Raw genomic sequence first — 15,434 nt, 5'->3', positions numbered from 1 at the left:
GGAACGTGTCATTTTTAAGCTGGGAACTAATGGGGAAAGCCCTCTTGCTGTCTTGTAGCTTTGGCAGGAACGTCTGAGATGTGGTACCTGCTGGAAAACAAAAATAAATGAGTCAAGAATACTGACATAACTACTTTGGCTGCAACCACTTCTAAAACACTAGTTGGCAGCCCAGCAGTGTGAAGTTCAGCCATAGCTGAACTTTTTGATTCAACATTCTCTGATCTTTAAGAAGGAAAGTGCATGGATGTGGATCTGCTCCAATCCTAATACAAAACATTAAAGAAACATGAATGAGGTCTTTGTACGTACAGCTGTGTCACCCACCAATGAGGATCATAGGCCTGTTCTTCATCTGAGAGATACTGAACATGCCTGAAGAGAGAAAGAGGGATAAATTACAAATATTACAACAATCTGTGCGCATAATCATAAAATTGTATGATGTATTGATTTCTACCTGCATGCTGTTTCTTCTTCCGGCCCACAGCGGCACCAATAATTTGCAGCAGCTCTTCATCGGACGCGCCAGAGCGTAAGACATCTCTGAGGGAGACCTCTGAGTTACCAAACAAACACACCTGAGAGAGGAGACGGACGGGAAAGAGTGAAAAGCTGTTTTCTCAAATGCAATGCAGTCCAAATCCAAGAATAGACACCAAACAGTTAACTAAATGGCTCCCTGGAGTCTGTAAAAAGTTCACTTTAATATCAAAAATTGCTTAAGAATTTAATAATAGATCAGTAGAGATGGTGGGAGAATAACCCACTTTTTATATTAAGCTAACAGCAGCAATAGCGTGCTTTATTCTGTAAGGTAAAGACTCGACAGTATTCTTAGAGAAAATCCCAACAATCAAGTGATCTGTTATGAACAAGCACTTTTGAGATGACGGGAAGGTAAAACTTCCTTTTAAACAGGGTCAGGGAGAGGCAGCCATCTGCTGCTGTGACGGGTTCTGGGGTAAGGGGAAAGAGAGAAGAAGAAAGAGAAGACAAAACAGAAAGAGCAGAAATAAAGCAGGTCAAAACAGACTAAGGGAGAGATTAGACACAATTCAATGACATGCTGTAGTGGTATGTAACACGTGGGGATATAAAAGAGGTGAGAGGTGAAGAAATACTCAGTCTATGACATTGGTCTCGATACAAACCCAAACAAATGTTGTATAATTTAATGAATTCAAATGCATCATAATAAACATTTCCTCTACTTTGCTCTGCAGCTCACTGTGGCCAATAAAAGACCTTCTGCCATATTCAGCTGAAGGCAGAGATGGCCTGTAGCTGACCTTACCAGTAGAAAGAGATGCCATCTTCCTATTGGGTAGACAGGCAGTCGTCATAGTTCACAGTGGTCAAAGTTACATTCTGCTGAACTTTGACCATAGCGCCTGCAACAGCTCTGTAGTTGTGCTTGTATCCTGTTGCTTGGTGCAAACCACTGAAATCAGTGTTTCAGAGTGAAGTGTATGCAGCCTCCTCTACACCTTCAGTGTATATTGATGCTAATTAGTTAAAAGTTTTGTCTCAAAAACAAAGGGAATGACCAGAAGGAGAATCAAAGGACCTTAATGGTGAAGAAAAAGGGACACTGATACATGAAGGTGAAGAAAAATGTATAAAAACAATAAGATTCTCATCAAAATTACGAAAAACTCAAGTAACAGCAAAAGATTCTGTCACTTATTAACAAATCACAAACCACCCTTTTTGCTCCACAACCTGCCGCCCACAAGCTCCGCCCATAGGACAATAGGGCTTCGGAGCGTGATGTCACGGGGGTGGGCGTGGAAAGGATTTTGGCCCGATTCACCATTTTGGGGGTCTAAGCTAGGAGCGATAGCATAGCCATGGTTCGTACTTGCTGTGTGCTCGGCTGCAATGTTCGATCTTACGACCGGCACGGGAATAAGGTTGGATTGTCTTTTTATGCTTTCCCAACCTGGAAGCAACATGAAGGAGCTCATGTATCGGATGTTACCAAACGAAGGCGTCTAGCCTGGATAGCAGCCGTGAGACGAGCTGATATCAAGTTCTGTTACGTCTCCAGATATCAGCTGGTGTGCTCACGACATTTTCATTCCGGTAAGTTCTAAATATGTTCTTATCACACTTTATAGCTGAATAATATTACCGTTGATGGTCTCGGAAGTTATAGAAATTGCGATCAAACATCGAATGGAGTGACTTTGCAGACATATGTGCTATGTAACGATTCGCTAATTGTTTCGCACAAATGTAGGGAAGCCTGCCTATGACACTGATTGGCGTTTATAATTTGCCCGATTATCAATGTGTTAATTTGCATCTACTATACAATTATGGGCACATAATATGATAACGATATTTTAACAGTTCAATGATAAAGATTTAACATTAATTATGGTGGGGGGTGGAAAATGGCTATGTCACTCGATGCACTCCAGCTGACGTACCTTAGTATGAATGACGACGTACTCAGATTTTGGCGGCTTGAAAATAGCCAAATCTTGCACCCAGCCATTTGTAAATTGGATATGCGCCTCCAGTGACTTGTAATTACGAAACTGGTTCGCAGTGTAAGCACTTACTCCACAAACAAGATAGGTGAAGATATCGGGGTAGGACAGTGGCGGTAAGTCGTCTGGGTCTTTACTCCACTGCCGTATGTCGTATGGGTCCAGATTTGCGATGCACTCAATTTTTTTCAAATACCGCTGCTTCGCCTCTGGACGCAATCGATCTCTATACCGTCCGTTTTCTTTCGAGCTGCTTTTAAGCGTGTTTCTTGTCGTAGTCGCCGTTCCAATACAGTGTATTTGTTTGGATCGTAGACCCCGAAAATGGAGCTGCGCTCCCACAATGCATTGCGGCGTGACGTCAACTCCGAAGCCCTATACAGCCTCCCAACGCTTTGCTCACCTTCCTCCTGTAGGTGTCCTTTGCTTCCCTCATGATGCGTAAACGATTGCAGGAGCCACAGAAATGGTCGGACATGGAGGTGATGAAGCCCAGCTGACCTTTGAAGCCTGGCACTTTAAATGTCTGTTTCAAAACAGGGAAAAAAGTGAGAAATATACTTTCAAATGTTACAACCAGTGACAAAAAGTTCTTCATTGGACTCCGACACCTGAAACTTTGTTCACTTGGATGTTTTAGTTTAATGTGTTTAATTGGGTTGTCTTCTTTTTTGCTTTTTAGGACTTGTGTTATAATCTGATGATGTTTTAAGCAGAAATATAGAAAAATCCTGCAGGTCTATTTGATCAGAGGGACTCGGATGTGTCGGAGAAAATGCACAGAGGAACACAAGAAACATGACTTTTTATTTTTCAGTATAAATATAATAATTAATCAACCATCTTTGTCAGGATTTCATCTCCAAAGTAATTTAGTACAGTTGGAGACACTGACCTTGGCTGTGTCTGTCTGTCCAGCTTGAAGCTTCTCCAGGTCGGGCCACTTCTGCTTGATGCGGTCCAGCATCTCCTGGTAGCTCACCATCTTCTTAAAGTTCCACTTGTTGCCTGCAGAGAGGAGACGAACCAGGCAGTGTGGGTTTAAACAATGGATGTTTAAAACATTTGCTCGAGCATTTGAAACTTCATGGGGCGTGAGCACTTACCATCGAAGGGCATGTACTCTATAAAGCGCACCTCCAGAGGCTTCTTCTCTGTCAGTGCTGCAAAATCAAGCAGCTCATCCTCATTCAGGCCTCGCATGACCACGCAGTTGATCTACAAAGAGAAGTGAACAACAATAGGCCTCTGATTACTGAGCCATTATTTTCCTAACAAGCTGGTTATGTAACAACCGACAGAAAATGACTTACTGAAGATGTGTGGGCCAATATTTAATTATGTAACACAATAATAACAGCCTTATAAGACTTTGATGTACTATACATGAGAATTCATCCAGTGATGTTAATGACTGGAATAATTCACTATATTTTTAAAGTCTAAATTTTTCAAAAGGAGACCCGTCCACATAAGCTTTTTCTTGCCTTCTTAAAGAGTTGATAAATAACGTGAAAGTTTAAAACAGCATCATGTTTTATTTTAACTGTCTAGCAGATTTAATGTGACTCATTTGATGCTTAAAGATCTACAAATGAAGGTCCTTCACTGACCCAAGGCTGAACCACAACACTTCTTGATCAACATGCAGTCAGTGGCATCAAGCTAACCGCACAGCTTAGCAAAACAGAATGAAGAACAACAATTTTTTAGACTAGATAATGGACATATAATGTTATTTTATGCTGGCATTCCTAAACTCCTGTAACAGAGAAGCCTTATAAAAATCACACTCTTCCTAAAGGGGAATCAGGTTACGAGAAGCTACTGGAGGAAACATATTAAACTACAACTAAAATCTGACAACTTCCAAAGCACTCTGCAAAACAGTTTGTGTCTCTCATTATGAACAAGTAAAAGGAATTGCTCATAATAGTGGTCATTGCTTGATTTTGGTTAACGGACCGATTCATATGCAGCATTTTTCTACTACTAACTAAGCACACGAAGTGTTTTATATGACTTGCCTCATTCACTCATTCAAACCCATTCATACAAGCACTTATTTCTGTTCTTTTCCTACATAAGTGCTTTCTATCAAATATTCACACACATTCATACTCTGATGGATACATCGGAGAGCAAATTGGAGTAAGTATCTTGCCCAAGGATATTTGGCATGCCAACTGGATCAAACCACCAACATTTTTGGTGGTTTGATCCAGAGCAGAGCAGCTTTTGCAACATTTCTACTTGCTTAGGTTTCAGTGCATTTGACTTCTCAGCGCCACAGTAGGATTGATCTTAGATCAGTACAAATGCCGGTCCCCAAGGCTCCATCCTCAGCCCCTTGTTGTTCTCTTGTTCCAGGCTTTCACTCTGACACATTATCCAAAAACACCATATGAAAGTCATCACAGGGAATTCACCTTTCCTAACCATGATTTTATTGTTTTCTCTCACTGATATTAGCTGATTATCTCAGAGTTTTTGGGCACTCTGCACTTGCTACATTTCTGCAACTGTGAAACACTTGTCCTGCAATTAAATCTTACCCATTTTAATACTTATATATAAACTGCAAAAATGTTAAACAGTAACAAAAAGGAAGACACTGAATCGTAGTGGGGATATTTTCCATAACAGAGACTTAATAATGAATGAAAATGAACAAATACCTTCACAGGACTGTAGCCCAATTCAATGGCCTTTTCAACGCCCTCCATTACTTTGTGAAACCCTGGAAAAGGCAAGTAGAAAATGAAATGTGACTAAGATGAACATTTTACATTAGGTGCATTAGTAATGCTACTAATAAATAATAATAGTAAAGTTTGTATGTTATTAAAATACAACTAAAGTTGAGAATGGTGTGTGATTGGAGGCAGGTTTTGAGAAATAAAAATGCACTGAATCATACAACAAAAACAAAGATCAGAACTAAGCTTTGTGGTTTCTGAAATGAGTGGTGCTTCCACACGAAAAGCTCGGCCTTGTCTGTTCTCCTCCACCTTTTAATGTCCGTAATTCACCACAAACCACTTGTATAGAAACATGTAATCCCTCCACAGCAGCTCAAGCTTTTGAAAAGCAGACTGTCAAGGTCAGAGTCATTATTTGTTTTCACTTGCTCAAAACAATTAAATCAAAGCAGGATCTTTATGTAGGATGAGGCTTGTGTTTTATTTACAGTTTGCATAACTGCAATTTGTCCTGAATAAAGAAAAGAAACACGATTTCAACAGTAACTTCTATTACAAACACAAGAAGGCAGGTGCTGTAAATCCAGTTTTCTTTTCTCCGCTCTTCTTCATGTCCTAATCTCAGTTAGTCCATCTGTGTCTGCCTTTCACGAGCCAACCACCCATAGCTCTGCCCTGCTGTCACCTGCAGTGTTTACAGCTTACAGCCTTCTTCCCTAAGCTTGTGGGATGGACCCACAACAAAAACTACACTGATTTATACCTATCATACACTAGAAGAAAAAGCTGAACTAGGGAAACACTAAAAAAAAAGGAACAGTTTCATACATAAAGACTGTGAGAGTTTTTAGCCACACACGAAGAATATTAAATACGTTTAATTTCATCTGAAGTCAGTCAATCAGCCAATTATCTGGGGACACTTTGGGCCAGTTAGCACCAAATGAGCATTATTTAAACACTACAGCCTGTCCGAGTACGGTTGCTCAGTACCCATCACTTTATCACCACAGTGACAGTGATATCTCCCATCTTCTGACCGCTGCTTCCAGCAGGATAACACACCACGTCACAAAGCTCAAATCATGTAAAACTGGCATCTTAAACATCACAATGAGTTCATTATACTCAAATGGCCTCCACCATCACCAGATCACAATCTCCTTCGTGTTTTCTAAAGACGTAGGGATTTAGAAAATATCTCACTGACCATCTGACACTTTTGTGGTTATACACTCCTAAACTACAGCGTCAATCAGCTATAGCCTCGTGATGTCGCTTTTTTCCCCTCCTCAATCTACGCACACTATTGGTGTTCTGATCATGTCTCACACAGCTGACATTGATACACTGACGATGCTTCCATACCTTTCCGTCTGACAATAAACTCAAATTTGGCAGGAACTAATGAATCCAGGCTGATGTTAATCAGGTCCAATCCGGCGTCTTTAAGGTTTGGCAAAAGCCGAGCCAAGTTCATGCCATTGGTTGTCATGGCGATAGTCTTGAGGCCCTCCAACTTTCTGAGCTCAGCTGCAGAGTAGAAATGGAAAGGCAAGACAGAATGAGAGAAAACTGATGAATGCAACAAGTGAACTTTTACCTTTAAGGTTGAAATATTATATAACAGATGAGTTTATCCATACATAAATCAATCATTACAGCATGACAACAGAACAAAATCTTTAGCCATGTAAAGTGGATATCTTTATCTGTTACTATGCAGCATATTGTGCCACCGGGAAATTATGTTTCCTTGCTTGAATGGCTATCAATGATAAAACTTCTTTAAATAAATTTATGGGTTATTAAAGTCTTTATTATCCATAACTAGTACAGTTACTCTGGTCATTTTGACATTAAGCAAAGATAATGCAGAATGAACTCACAAACACACACAGCACCACAATGCAACTAAATCCATCCAGTAAACCTAGCCAACTACCATTACTTGTAACCAGTAGATCTTTGTGGATCCTGTTTATAACTGTACACGCCACATCAGCGGTTCTGTGAGCCAACAAAAACAACACAACCAGCTTCACTGCAGCTTTTTCACGCTCCTCCTGTGAGACATTCAGCCTCTGTTCCTTGAGCTTTAAATCTCAGTGCAGTCGTTTCAGACTCTCATTCATGTGTTCTGCCTCCTCCTTTATTCTGGATGCTCAATGTGCCTCATCAGAGTCTCCAACTCTAATCTCCATCAGCAATACTGTTGTGTATTTCTTCCTACCAATGTCGGCAAATCATTTATTAGTCAAACTCCACACTTCAATAAATTATATTCCGTTATTTCAAGCGATCCTCTTGCTTCCTGAAATAACTAGTGCAACCAAATCCATGTTATGCATGAAGTCTCATGAGCCTCACACACAGCTAGTGGCAATCAATGGTCCTCTTTCCAAAAAGACCTGACCCACTAGTCCTGCCACACACCCTCATTCATTCACGACAGGCTTTTTCTTGCTGCAGAGGCTTCACTTACAAAGTTTAATTTAAAATCAGGCTGTAAAATTCAAATGATGCAATAATACATCATTAGACCAAAAACACAACTGTGGTGTAACAAATCATTTCCCCTTCCACAGAAACCCTTAAACTGAAGGCATGCATGCAAAATTGCTTCTCTTCACTTCAGCTGCAGTCAAGTCAGCAGAGTTAGCACATGAATCATCGGTCGCCTGGTTGCCAAAGCTGACTTGCTCCTCTGAAAACAGTGTCACTACATCATTTTAGTCATACGGTAAACTGAAGAAAGCAAGTTTATGTTTGCTACAAGCTGATCCAAAGTGTTAAAAAAGTGTGAAATGACTCAAAACAGCTTCCAAGTTGTTTTATTATTGAAAAAAAAAAAAAGCCTGCACAAACTATTTTCTCCTTGTTTCTTACTGATAATATGGAGCACATCAGGTCTGATGAGCGGCTCCCCTCCAGTGAGGCGGATCTTGTCCACCCCCTCTTGGACGAAGAGGCGAGCCAGGGTCAGCACCTCAGAGGTGGATAGCAGCTGGCCCCGCGGTGTGAGCTTTACCCCCTCCTCTGGCATGCAGTACTGACCTAGAAATGAGAAAGATGAAAGATGTATTTTAGCCTACATTAGCGAGAATTCCTTCTTTTACTACGATAAATACTGAAGTAACACAACTAAATAAAAGGGAACGAGGGGACAAACCAAAAACTCTACTGTGCGGGAAAGAAAAACCTTCTTTCTCCAGTAGGTCAGCAGAATTTGGGCATTTTAGTGCACTTCTGTGAAAGGTTTACTAATTACGATGGTTAACTTGGTCTAATAATGTTGCTCCACTAGTGGGCTGGGAATGTAACAATGGTTTCTTGATAGGATCCACAGAAAATAAACATTTACTCACAGCGGAAGTTGCATTTTTCTGTGAGGGAGATTCGTAGGTAGTTGTGCCTGCGGCCAAAGTTGTCAGTCAAGAATGCTGAAAAGGGGAGTATGCTGTTGTCCCTGAGCCTCTTCTGGGGAGGAAAAGAACCAGGAAAAGACACCGATCAAACTATATACCCTGGCATCACTGCAGTCTTATTTTGAATCAAACACAACAGCCCCTCTGAGTCCCATCATGCCAGAGACACAATAATGTCAGCTGAAGCCAAATCTGTGTCCCAGCTCCTGACCTTTGCCCATCACTCATGAGCACCTGGGGTTATGTCAAAAGTTACCAGTGTAAAAGCAAACCAGTGACTCAGCAGTTGCTCGGAGACACTCTGTTAATCAACAGGCTGATCATTTAACTGCACTGATCTTTTTAGACCTTCCCAAGTCCCTTCATTGTTTCTTAAGGTAAAAAGCTTCATATAAAAGCCACTTATGCACACTTTAGTCAATTTTTCCCTATTATTGCCATATCATAATTATTATAGTCACTGATGTAATATACACCTGCAACCCAGAGAGACACAGCAAGAAGATGAACAATGAATGCTACTCTGTTATTTGACTACTGGACATTCAGGAGCATGCTTGCTCTGTCAATCATCTCTGATTATCAAGCACATGGATAGAGTATGTATGTATGAGGTAGAAACAATATTTTAAAGAAGTAGACTATCTCAATAACACCCTCTTAAACTGTTTATACTTTGGGCCTCCAAACGGTCCAAAAGATTCAAAAATCTGTATCATCTAAAGCACAACTTCAATCCAAATAGAAAAAATTACTTTTAATCTCAACCAACTTTATTAGTTTATAACAATTCTTTTCCTACTTGCAACATGCTGGCTATCACATCTATCTTATCACATGATATCAAGTATGTAAAACTACAAAGCAGTGACAAACGTAAGGCAGGTGAGGTGTTGTTTCCCCCCTCTGATTGGTTCTCACAATCACGCCAAAAATACACCCCATGACCCCCTTTTATATCACAGCCACGCTGTCATAATGGATAACCGTTTGGTTTAATATTTATTCCTTAGTTTAGTGTTTCCTGGGCCCAGTTTATAACCTGTTCAGGTTATAAGCTTCTCACCTTCACTCCTTAAAGGTTTCACTCAGCCTGCGTCTCAACACAGACAGGACAATCTTAGCTGCAGGCCCGGCTTGTGTTACTGTTTTGGAGGTTGACTTACCTGTGTTGCCCTGGTTTTGAAGTTGGAACCAGCTATAGTCGAGTCTGTGAGTTCAAGTTCATTTTCCTCGTGCGTAACACCGGAACAGCTCCGCGCGATGCTTCTGTTCACGCGCCGTGCAAACAGTTTCCTAACACGTGTCAAAGCGCCGTTTCTGTCAAACAGACGGCAGCACATGCTAACAGGCGCAGCCATAGTTCAACCATTTGACAACTCCGAGGTCCTCTGTTTGCTCTTTCTCTCCGACCTGCAGTTCAACAACGTCTCTAACCAACCTGGACCAATCACAGTAACGGACGCATACCATGGTGCACTATGGGTAGTGTAGTCAAGGGTAACCAAAGATTTATTTATTTTTTTTACATAGAAACCGCCAATGGAGGGTGGCACTGAGACAGGTTATTTCAGGGAACTAAAAGCAAATTAAAACTAGGAGTGAAAAATAAATAAATAATAAAAAGTCGATTTTAGACAAATATGAAACCTAGCTTAAACGCGCTGTGAGTTAACACAGCAAAGTTGTATTACCTCTTATGAAGTTCTTAAATCAGCCATCCTGCTATTATATTTAAAAAAACAACAACAACAACAACATTTTTTTTAGTAAAACCTAAACTAAAAAAAGAAAAACTAAAAACTAAAAATATGTACTTGGACAGAGGAACCCACCCGAGGGATTAATAAAGTTCTATCTAATCTAAACTCGGATCTTGGAGAGGTAATACTGACAGATTATGTTCCCAAACAAAATAAGCAAAAGCAGCCTGTTGTAAGACACTTCTCTTCCTCATGGGTGCTGGTGTTCAGTGATCCAAACTGAATAACTCTTAAGGTGACAGTTCCCATGCTTGATCCTCTGAACCACACAAAATTTAATTTAACATGAGTGCCATCTAACTTATAAATAAGCTTTCTCCTTTAGGAAGGAAAAGAGTCTTGAAGGAAGTCAGGCTCGGGGCATGGTCCCATCCAAATCAGGTCTGGAAGAACCTCAGAGCTCTACAGTAATGATGTAAACTCAAAATAATCCCTATTACTTAAAGTACTTAGTCTGACTATGGTTTGTGACTTAGTATTTCTTAGTATTTCTAGTGCCCCGATCTTTGATGGATTCTCAGATATACTTTACATCTCAGTCTACTTGAATGTTATTATTCCTATTTTTTCCCCATCTTACATGCATATCTTTTATCTGTTTGTTTTAAATAAAGCTTAAGTTGCACATATATGAAAACAAAATAAGTAACGTCTTTATGTGTGTTGACTTGGCAATTACATTATTTAGCAAGAAATATTGAGAGTAATTAGTTGAAAGCAAATTATAATACTTAATAGCTGCAGATGATGTGCTGAACTCTTGCTTGGTGCACAGTTTTGGTGTTTTTCATAACATCCTGTAGCAATGTGCATAGGCATTTGGCTTTTTCACCAGCAAAACTCACCCAAAAAATTAATTTAGTGCATAAAAATGACCAGAACTCTCAGCTCAGTGCATGGAAATGATGTGCTGGAATAGTCCAAACTTCACTAAACTAAAAGTAATATTTAACTGAATATGCAACAAACTGAAATAAATATTGAAAGTACTGTTTTGCATTTTTTATGGGTTTTTTTTTTAACTACTGCAAAGTAAGAAAAAATGGGAAGCATCCTGCGGGAGTCTTCACTACTGGAATCAGTCAGCAGTTCACACCTTGCCCACTAGATGGAGATGCAATCACATGCGGAGCATTTAGGTGTTTAAACGTGAACCTGTTGGCTTAATCAGATGAATTAAATAGAAAAGGGAACATTTTGTGATTGGATTCATCTTTCAGACCTGCTCTCAGTATAATCTACACAACTCATACACATCAAAATAACAGACTGTGACTAGTAAATATTTAGTGTAGCAGGGGATATCAAGGTGACTTTTCTGGCTCTGAATACCTGTAAATCAACACCTTTTAGCAAATACAACTGCAAAACATTTATGTGAATTTTAAGCTCTCAGGCAATCCACAGCATAACTGTGAGAAAAAAAAAACTCCCTCCCAGAGCTATAAATAGTAAGGCCAGCTGTTGGATCTGCAGACTTTCTGTTTCCCTGATGAGGGCTATTGTATTGCAATCAAGACACCTCGTTTGGACTAAAAAGCTCTTTGTCTGTGAAGTATATTTCTCAGCACCCCTGCTGAGTTCAACCCTGCCAGTAAATATGTATTTCCACAATACAAGTATATCTTGAAATAGGTGTGAACATACTGCGTGTTTAACGCTCTGTTCCTATAAAACACAGTTATACACCATGCAGTGCAACACAAGTAGAACCTGCAATAACATAAATACACACACATATGTGTGTGTATATATATATACATATGAGACTCTGCAGAGTGTCATTTTGTTTAAATCACGTCAGTGAGATGACACAAAATCAAACCTACCTCTCTAGTGTTCACAGTGTCATACCCCTTAGATTTCCTTCTCAACAAATTTTCACTAGCTCAGTGCACACAGTGACAGTAAATCCATGCAGGTCATCAAGGGGTGATTTCAGGTATTAGTGTTTTGGGTCAGTGCACACAATTTTGCCTTTAATAGATTCACATTTTCATCAAAGCTTCATTTCATTTGACTTCGAAATACTACAGGAATATAGCAACTTGCAACTCAAGCACGTATACTTTCCACCACCCTGAAGATGCAGACTGCCGCCTGGGATCTATTTGAGCTCTGCAGTGAGCAGATCCTCAACCAATCTAAAGGTTGTGAATTTCTTTTGTGTTTGTTGTTCTGATAGAGGCATAGAAAACCCTTACTTGTTCAATTCAGATCTTTATGGTCCAAGGTGGGAAAGTATTCTTGCACTAAGCATGAAAACATGTTTTAGCTTCTCTCTCTGAACCTAAATGTTTTGCAGATTTAATTATCTCTGTTTTATCGATGGACAATTCCTGATTATGATTTGACTTGCCTTGATAGTATTTCTCATCTGATTCTTCCATGTTTTAACATTTCCCAGTGGTGAAAATTAACTCAGTTAGTCAATGACTGTGTTTCAGTACAGTTTTGAGGTATTTAAATTAAAATTTTGTACAACTTTATCCTTCTGTCCTTTTATTTTTATTTAACAGCTCTATTACTATTCACTATATTATTCAGTCCAAGATTTTGCACCACAAACTTGATTTGGTTTATAATATTTTTAATAGTACAGTCCCATGAAAAAGTATTTGACCCCCTGCTAATTTAATTCCCCCGCTCCCCTTTTGCTTATTTGTAAATTTGTCACAGTTAAATGTATCAGATCAACAGATCAAAATGTATCTGAATGAACTTTGTCCCCAATTCACTGAATACTGTGGGGAAATGTAGCAGGAATATTTCCTGGAATTAAAGATCGTAACTCCTTATACACTGTGGAAAAGAAATACTAGGCCATGAACACATTCCACCTACAGGAGCTGCTCAGCTATGGAAACCCATGCCGTGAACCTCCAGCACACAGTTTTTGTACTGATGTTAATGCCAGAGCTCTTAGAGCTCTGCAGTCATCGAGTCAGCAGAGGTTGGCAACTTTTAAACACTAAGCACCTCAGCAAACCCCACGCTGTAACTTTATGTGGTCTTTATGTGGGGCAGGGATAGCTCAGTAGGTAGAGTGGTGGCCCCATGACCATGGCAACGGGACAGAAAACACCTGAATTCAAAGAGTTAAAAGTTGTGGCTTAATAATTTTGTTCGTATAATATAAATATATAAACAGACCAAGAGCAAATTTTAACTAAACACGTGAAAAAAATTTGTATAGAGACAGGATGGCCATCTATGTCAAGAATTGGTAGTCAGATATTTCATCTGTTTAATATCTATCCAGTGCATGTAAACGTTGTGGGAATGGAAGCACGCTTAACATCACAATAATGAAAGTGGATTAAAAGGAAATAGACCTGAAACCAGCTAACAGGGGTTCATTGTAAAGGTCTGATATTCATTGCAGTCTTGGTTTACCACTGTTGATGAATATTTACCTTTGCATAAAAATAGGCAGACCTTACACTGAAAATTCAGTGTTATGAAAGGTTTTTATCTCCATTTATCTCCTTATTTTAGTGATCAGCACATTTCTACATTGGCTATTACACAGGTTTCTCATCTCTCTTAGCACCTGAAATGCATCCAGTTTCACAGACCTCTTCAGCTGGGCAGAAATCGCAGCCAACCAACAATCCTGTGAAACATGCTGATTTCTTCAGTACTCAAGAATATCACTAAAATGTACCTCTCTTTTTTTCCAAACTCCTTTTTCTTTTCTTTTTTAGCTCTTTCTTTACCCAACAGGTGACCATGCATGATTTTATGTTTTTTGTGTCTTTGGATTTTTAGTTTTTGGAAACATCAGTCGAAGCTCAAGGTTGGAAAAATTTGACAGGGTCTGTATTTAAAATGCAGGTTTTGCACACTGCATTCATAATGTGAGCAAAAATGTGCAACAAAACCCATGATAAGTGCATCAGTGTATTTATTAAACACAGCTAAAGGCTGAATGACTCTAGACAAATAATTATTCATCGAATTTCAAATGATGGCCATTTGCATCACAGAAAAGCTGTGAAATGCCGCTTTTTAGCAGATGCACAGAGACTTGTCAGAACCCTTAAACATCTGACACATGGCTTGTGTTACTGCTGTGGTCTGGCTAGGTGTGAGGAGTGCATTAGCACTCAACCAAAGCTGGAAGGGATGCATGTTGAAGCAATACCTTTCCCTCTCTTTGAATGTCTATGCCACTATTCTATCTTTTTAGTTAATGTTCATATTATTTCCATCGCTATTTTTCCACCAAACAGCAACCACAATTCCCAACAGAATCGTGGCAACACACCGAATAGTGTTTTGCGGTCTGCAGGCCTGTTGATGCCCTTGATTAGTTGGTAATTATCCTGTCATGACACAGCAATTAAACGGTGGTATTTAAAGCCAGCGCACAACGTGAAAGAGATTCCTCAAATAATAGGCTCACTTCCCACTCCCGTCCAGCAGCAATTCTCCTGCTCTGTGTGGGTGTGAGTTACTATTGAAATAAAGGGAACATGAATTTGCATATGGCTAACACCAAGTGGTTTAAAAGCTAATCTCAGGAGTTGTTTTTCCTGAGCGCTGTGTAAGAGTTTAATGTACTCGCCTTTTCGTTTAATTTATTTATGAACTGAAAGAAATAAAACCTACCTACTACACCAACTATTTGTGTGTAGTGGAATAAATATATATTTGCTTTAAATATAAATATATTATAAAATCTTAACTGACATATCTCTTTATAATGTGAATACAGTGTAGACGATAGTCAAGCCATAATTTCTTTCTAGGAACTTTCTAAACAGACCTGAAAGATGGATAAATGCAGCCAAACAAACAATACCTCAGCATGATGATATCACTGCCATGCATCATGTTGTGTATTTGACTGTGTTAATTGTCTTTGCTTCATTTATTATAATTTGGTGCCCTCTTGGTCAGATTAGGTATTCTGGGAGGTTTGTAATACCCAGATAGGGCTAACAGCTAGCTAATACAATTGCATAGAGGTACAGTTTTAACCAAGTGAAATCTTGGCCCAGGCAAGCCTCTGCTATCACCTTGCTATTTGACTCA

At 39.5% G+C, this 15,434-nt stretch overlaps 1 protein-coding gene across 4 annotated transcripts in view; it reads right to left on the bottom strand.

Annotated features, from left to right (window-relative positions):
• The window catches only part of mocs1 (molybdenum cofactor synthesis 1), a 13,855-nt gene extending 3,742 nt beyond the window's left edge, over positions 1–10,113 (bottom strand). For all 4 annotated transcript variants that reach the window (XM_042225594.1, XM_042225596.1, XM_042225595.1 and 1 more), the window contains exons 1-8: positions 9,798–10,113; positions 8,572–8,683; positions 8,093–8,260; positions 6,572–6,736; positions 5,180–5,241; positions 3,608–3,719; positions 3,397–3,509; positions 2,978–3,027 (exon numbers count right to left, since the gene is read on the bottom strand). In XM_042225594.1, the coding sequence (XP_042081528.1) occupies positions 2,978–3,027; positions 3,397–3,509; positions 3,608–3,719; positions 5,180–5,241; positions 6,572–6,736; positions 8,093–8,260; positions 8,572–8,683; positions 9,798–9,992 (977 nt within the window). In that variant the 5' untranslated portion in view covers positions 9,993–10,113. The remainder of the gene's footprint in view (positions 1–2,977; positions 3,028–3,396; positions 3,510–3,607; positions 3,720–5,179; positions 5,242–6,571; positions 6,737–8,092; positions 8,261–8,571; positions 8,684–9,797) is intronic.
• Between the last annotated feature and the right edge of the window lie 5,321 nt (positions 10,114–15,434).

Source organism: Haplochromis burtoni, unplaced genomic scaffold (assembly GCF_018398535.1).
Source record: "Haplochromis burtoni strain Fernald_Lab_line unplaced genomic scaffold, NCSU_Asbu1 Contig_176, whole genome shotgun sequence".
NCBI classification, from domain to species: domain Eukaryota; kingdom Metazoa; phylum Chordata; class Actinopteri; order Cichliformes; family Cichlidae; genus Haplochromis; species Haplochromis burtoni.
This window is presented reverse-complemented; position numbering and strand designations above follow the sequence as displayed.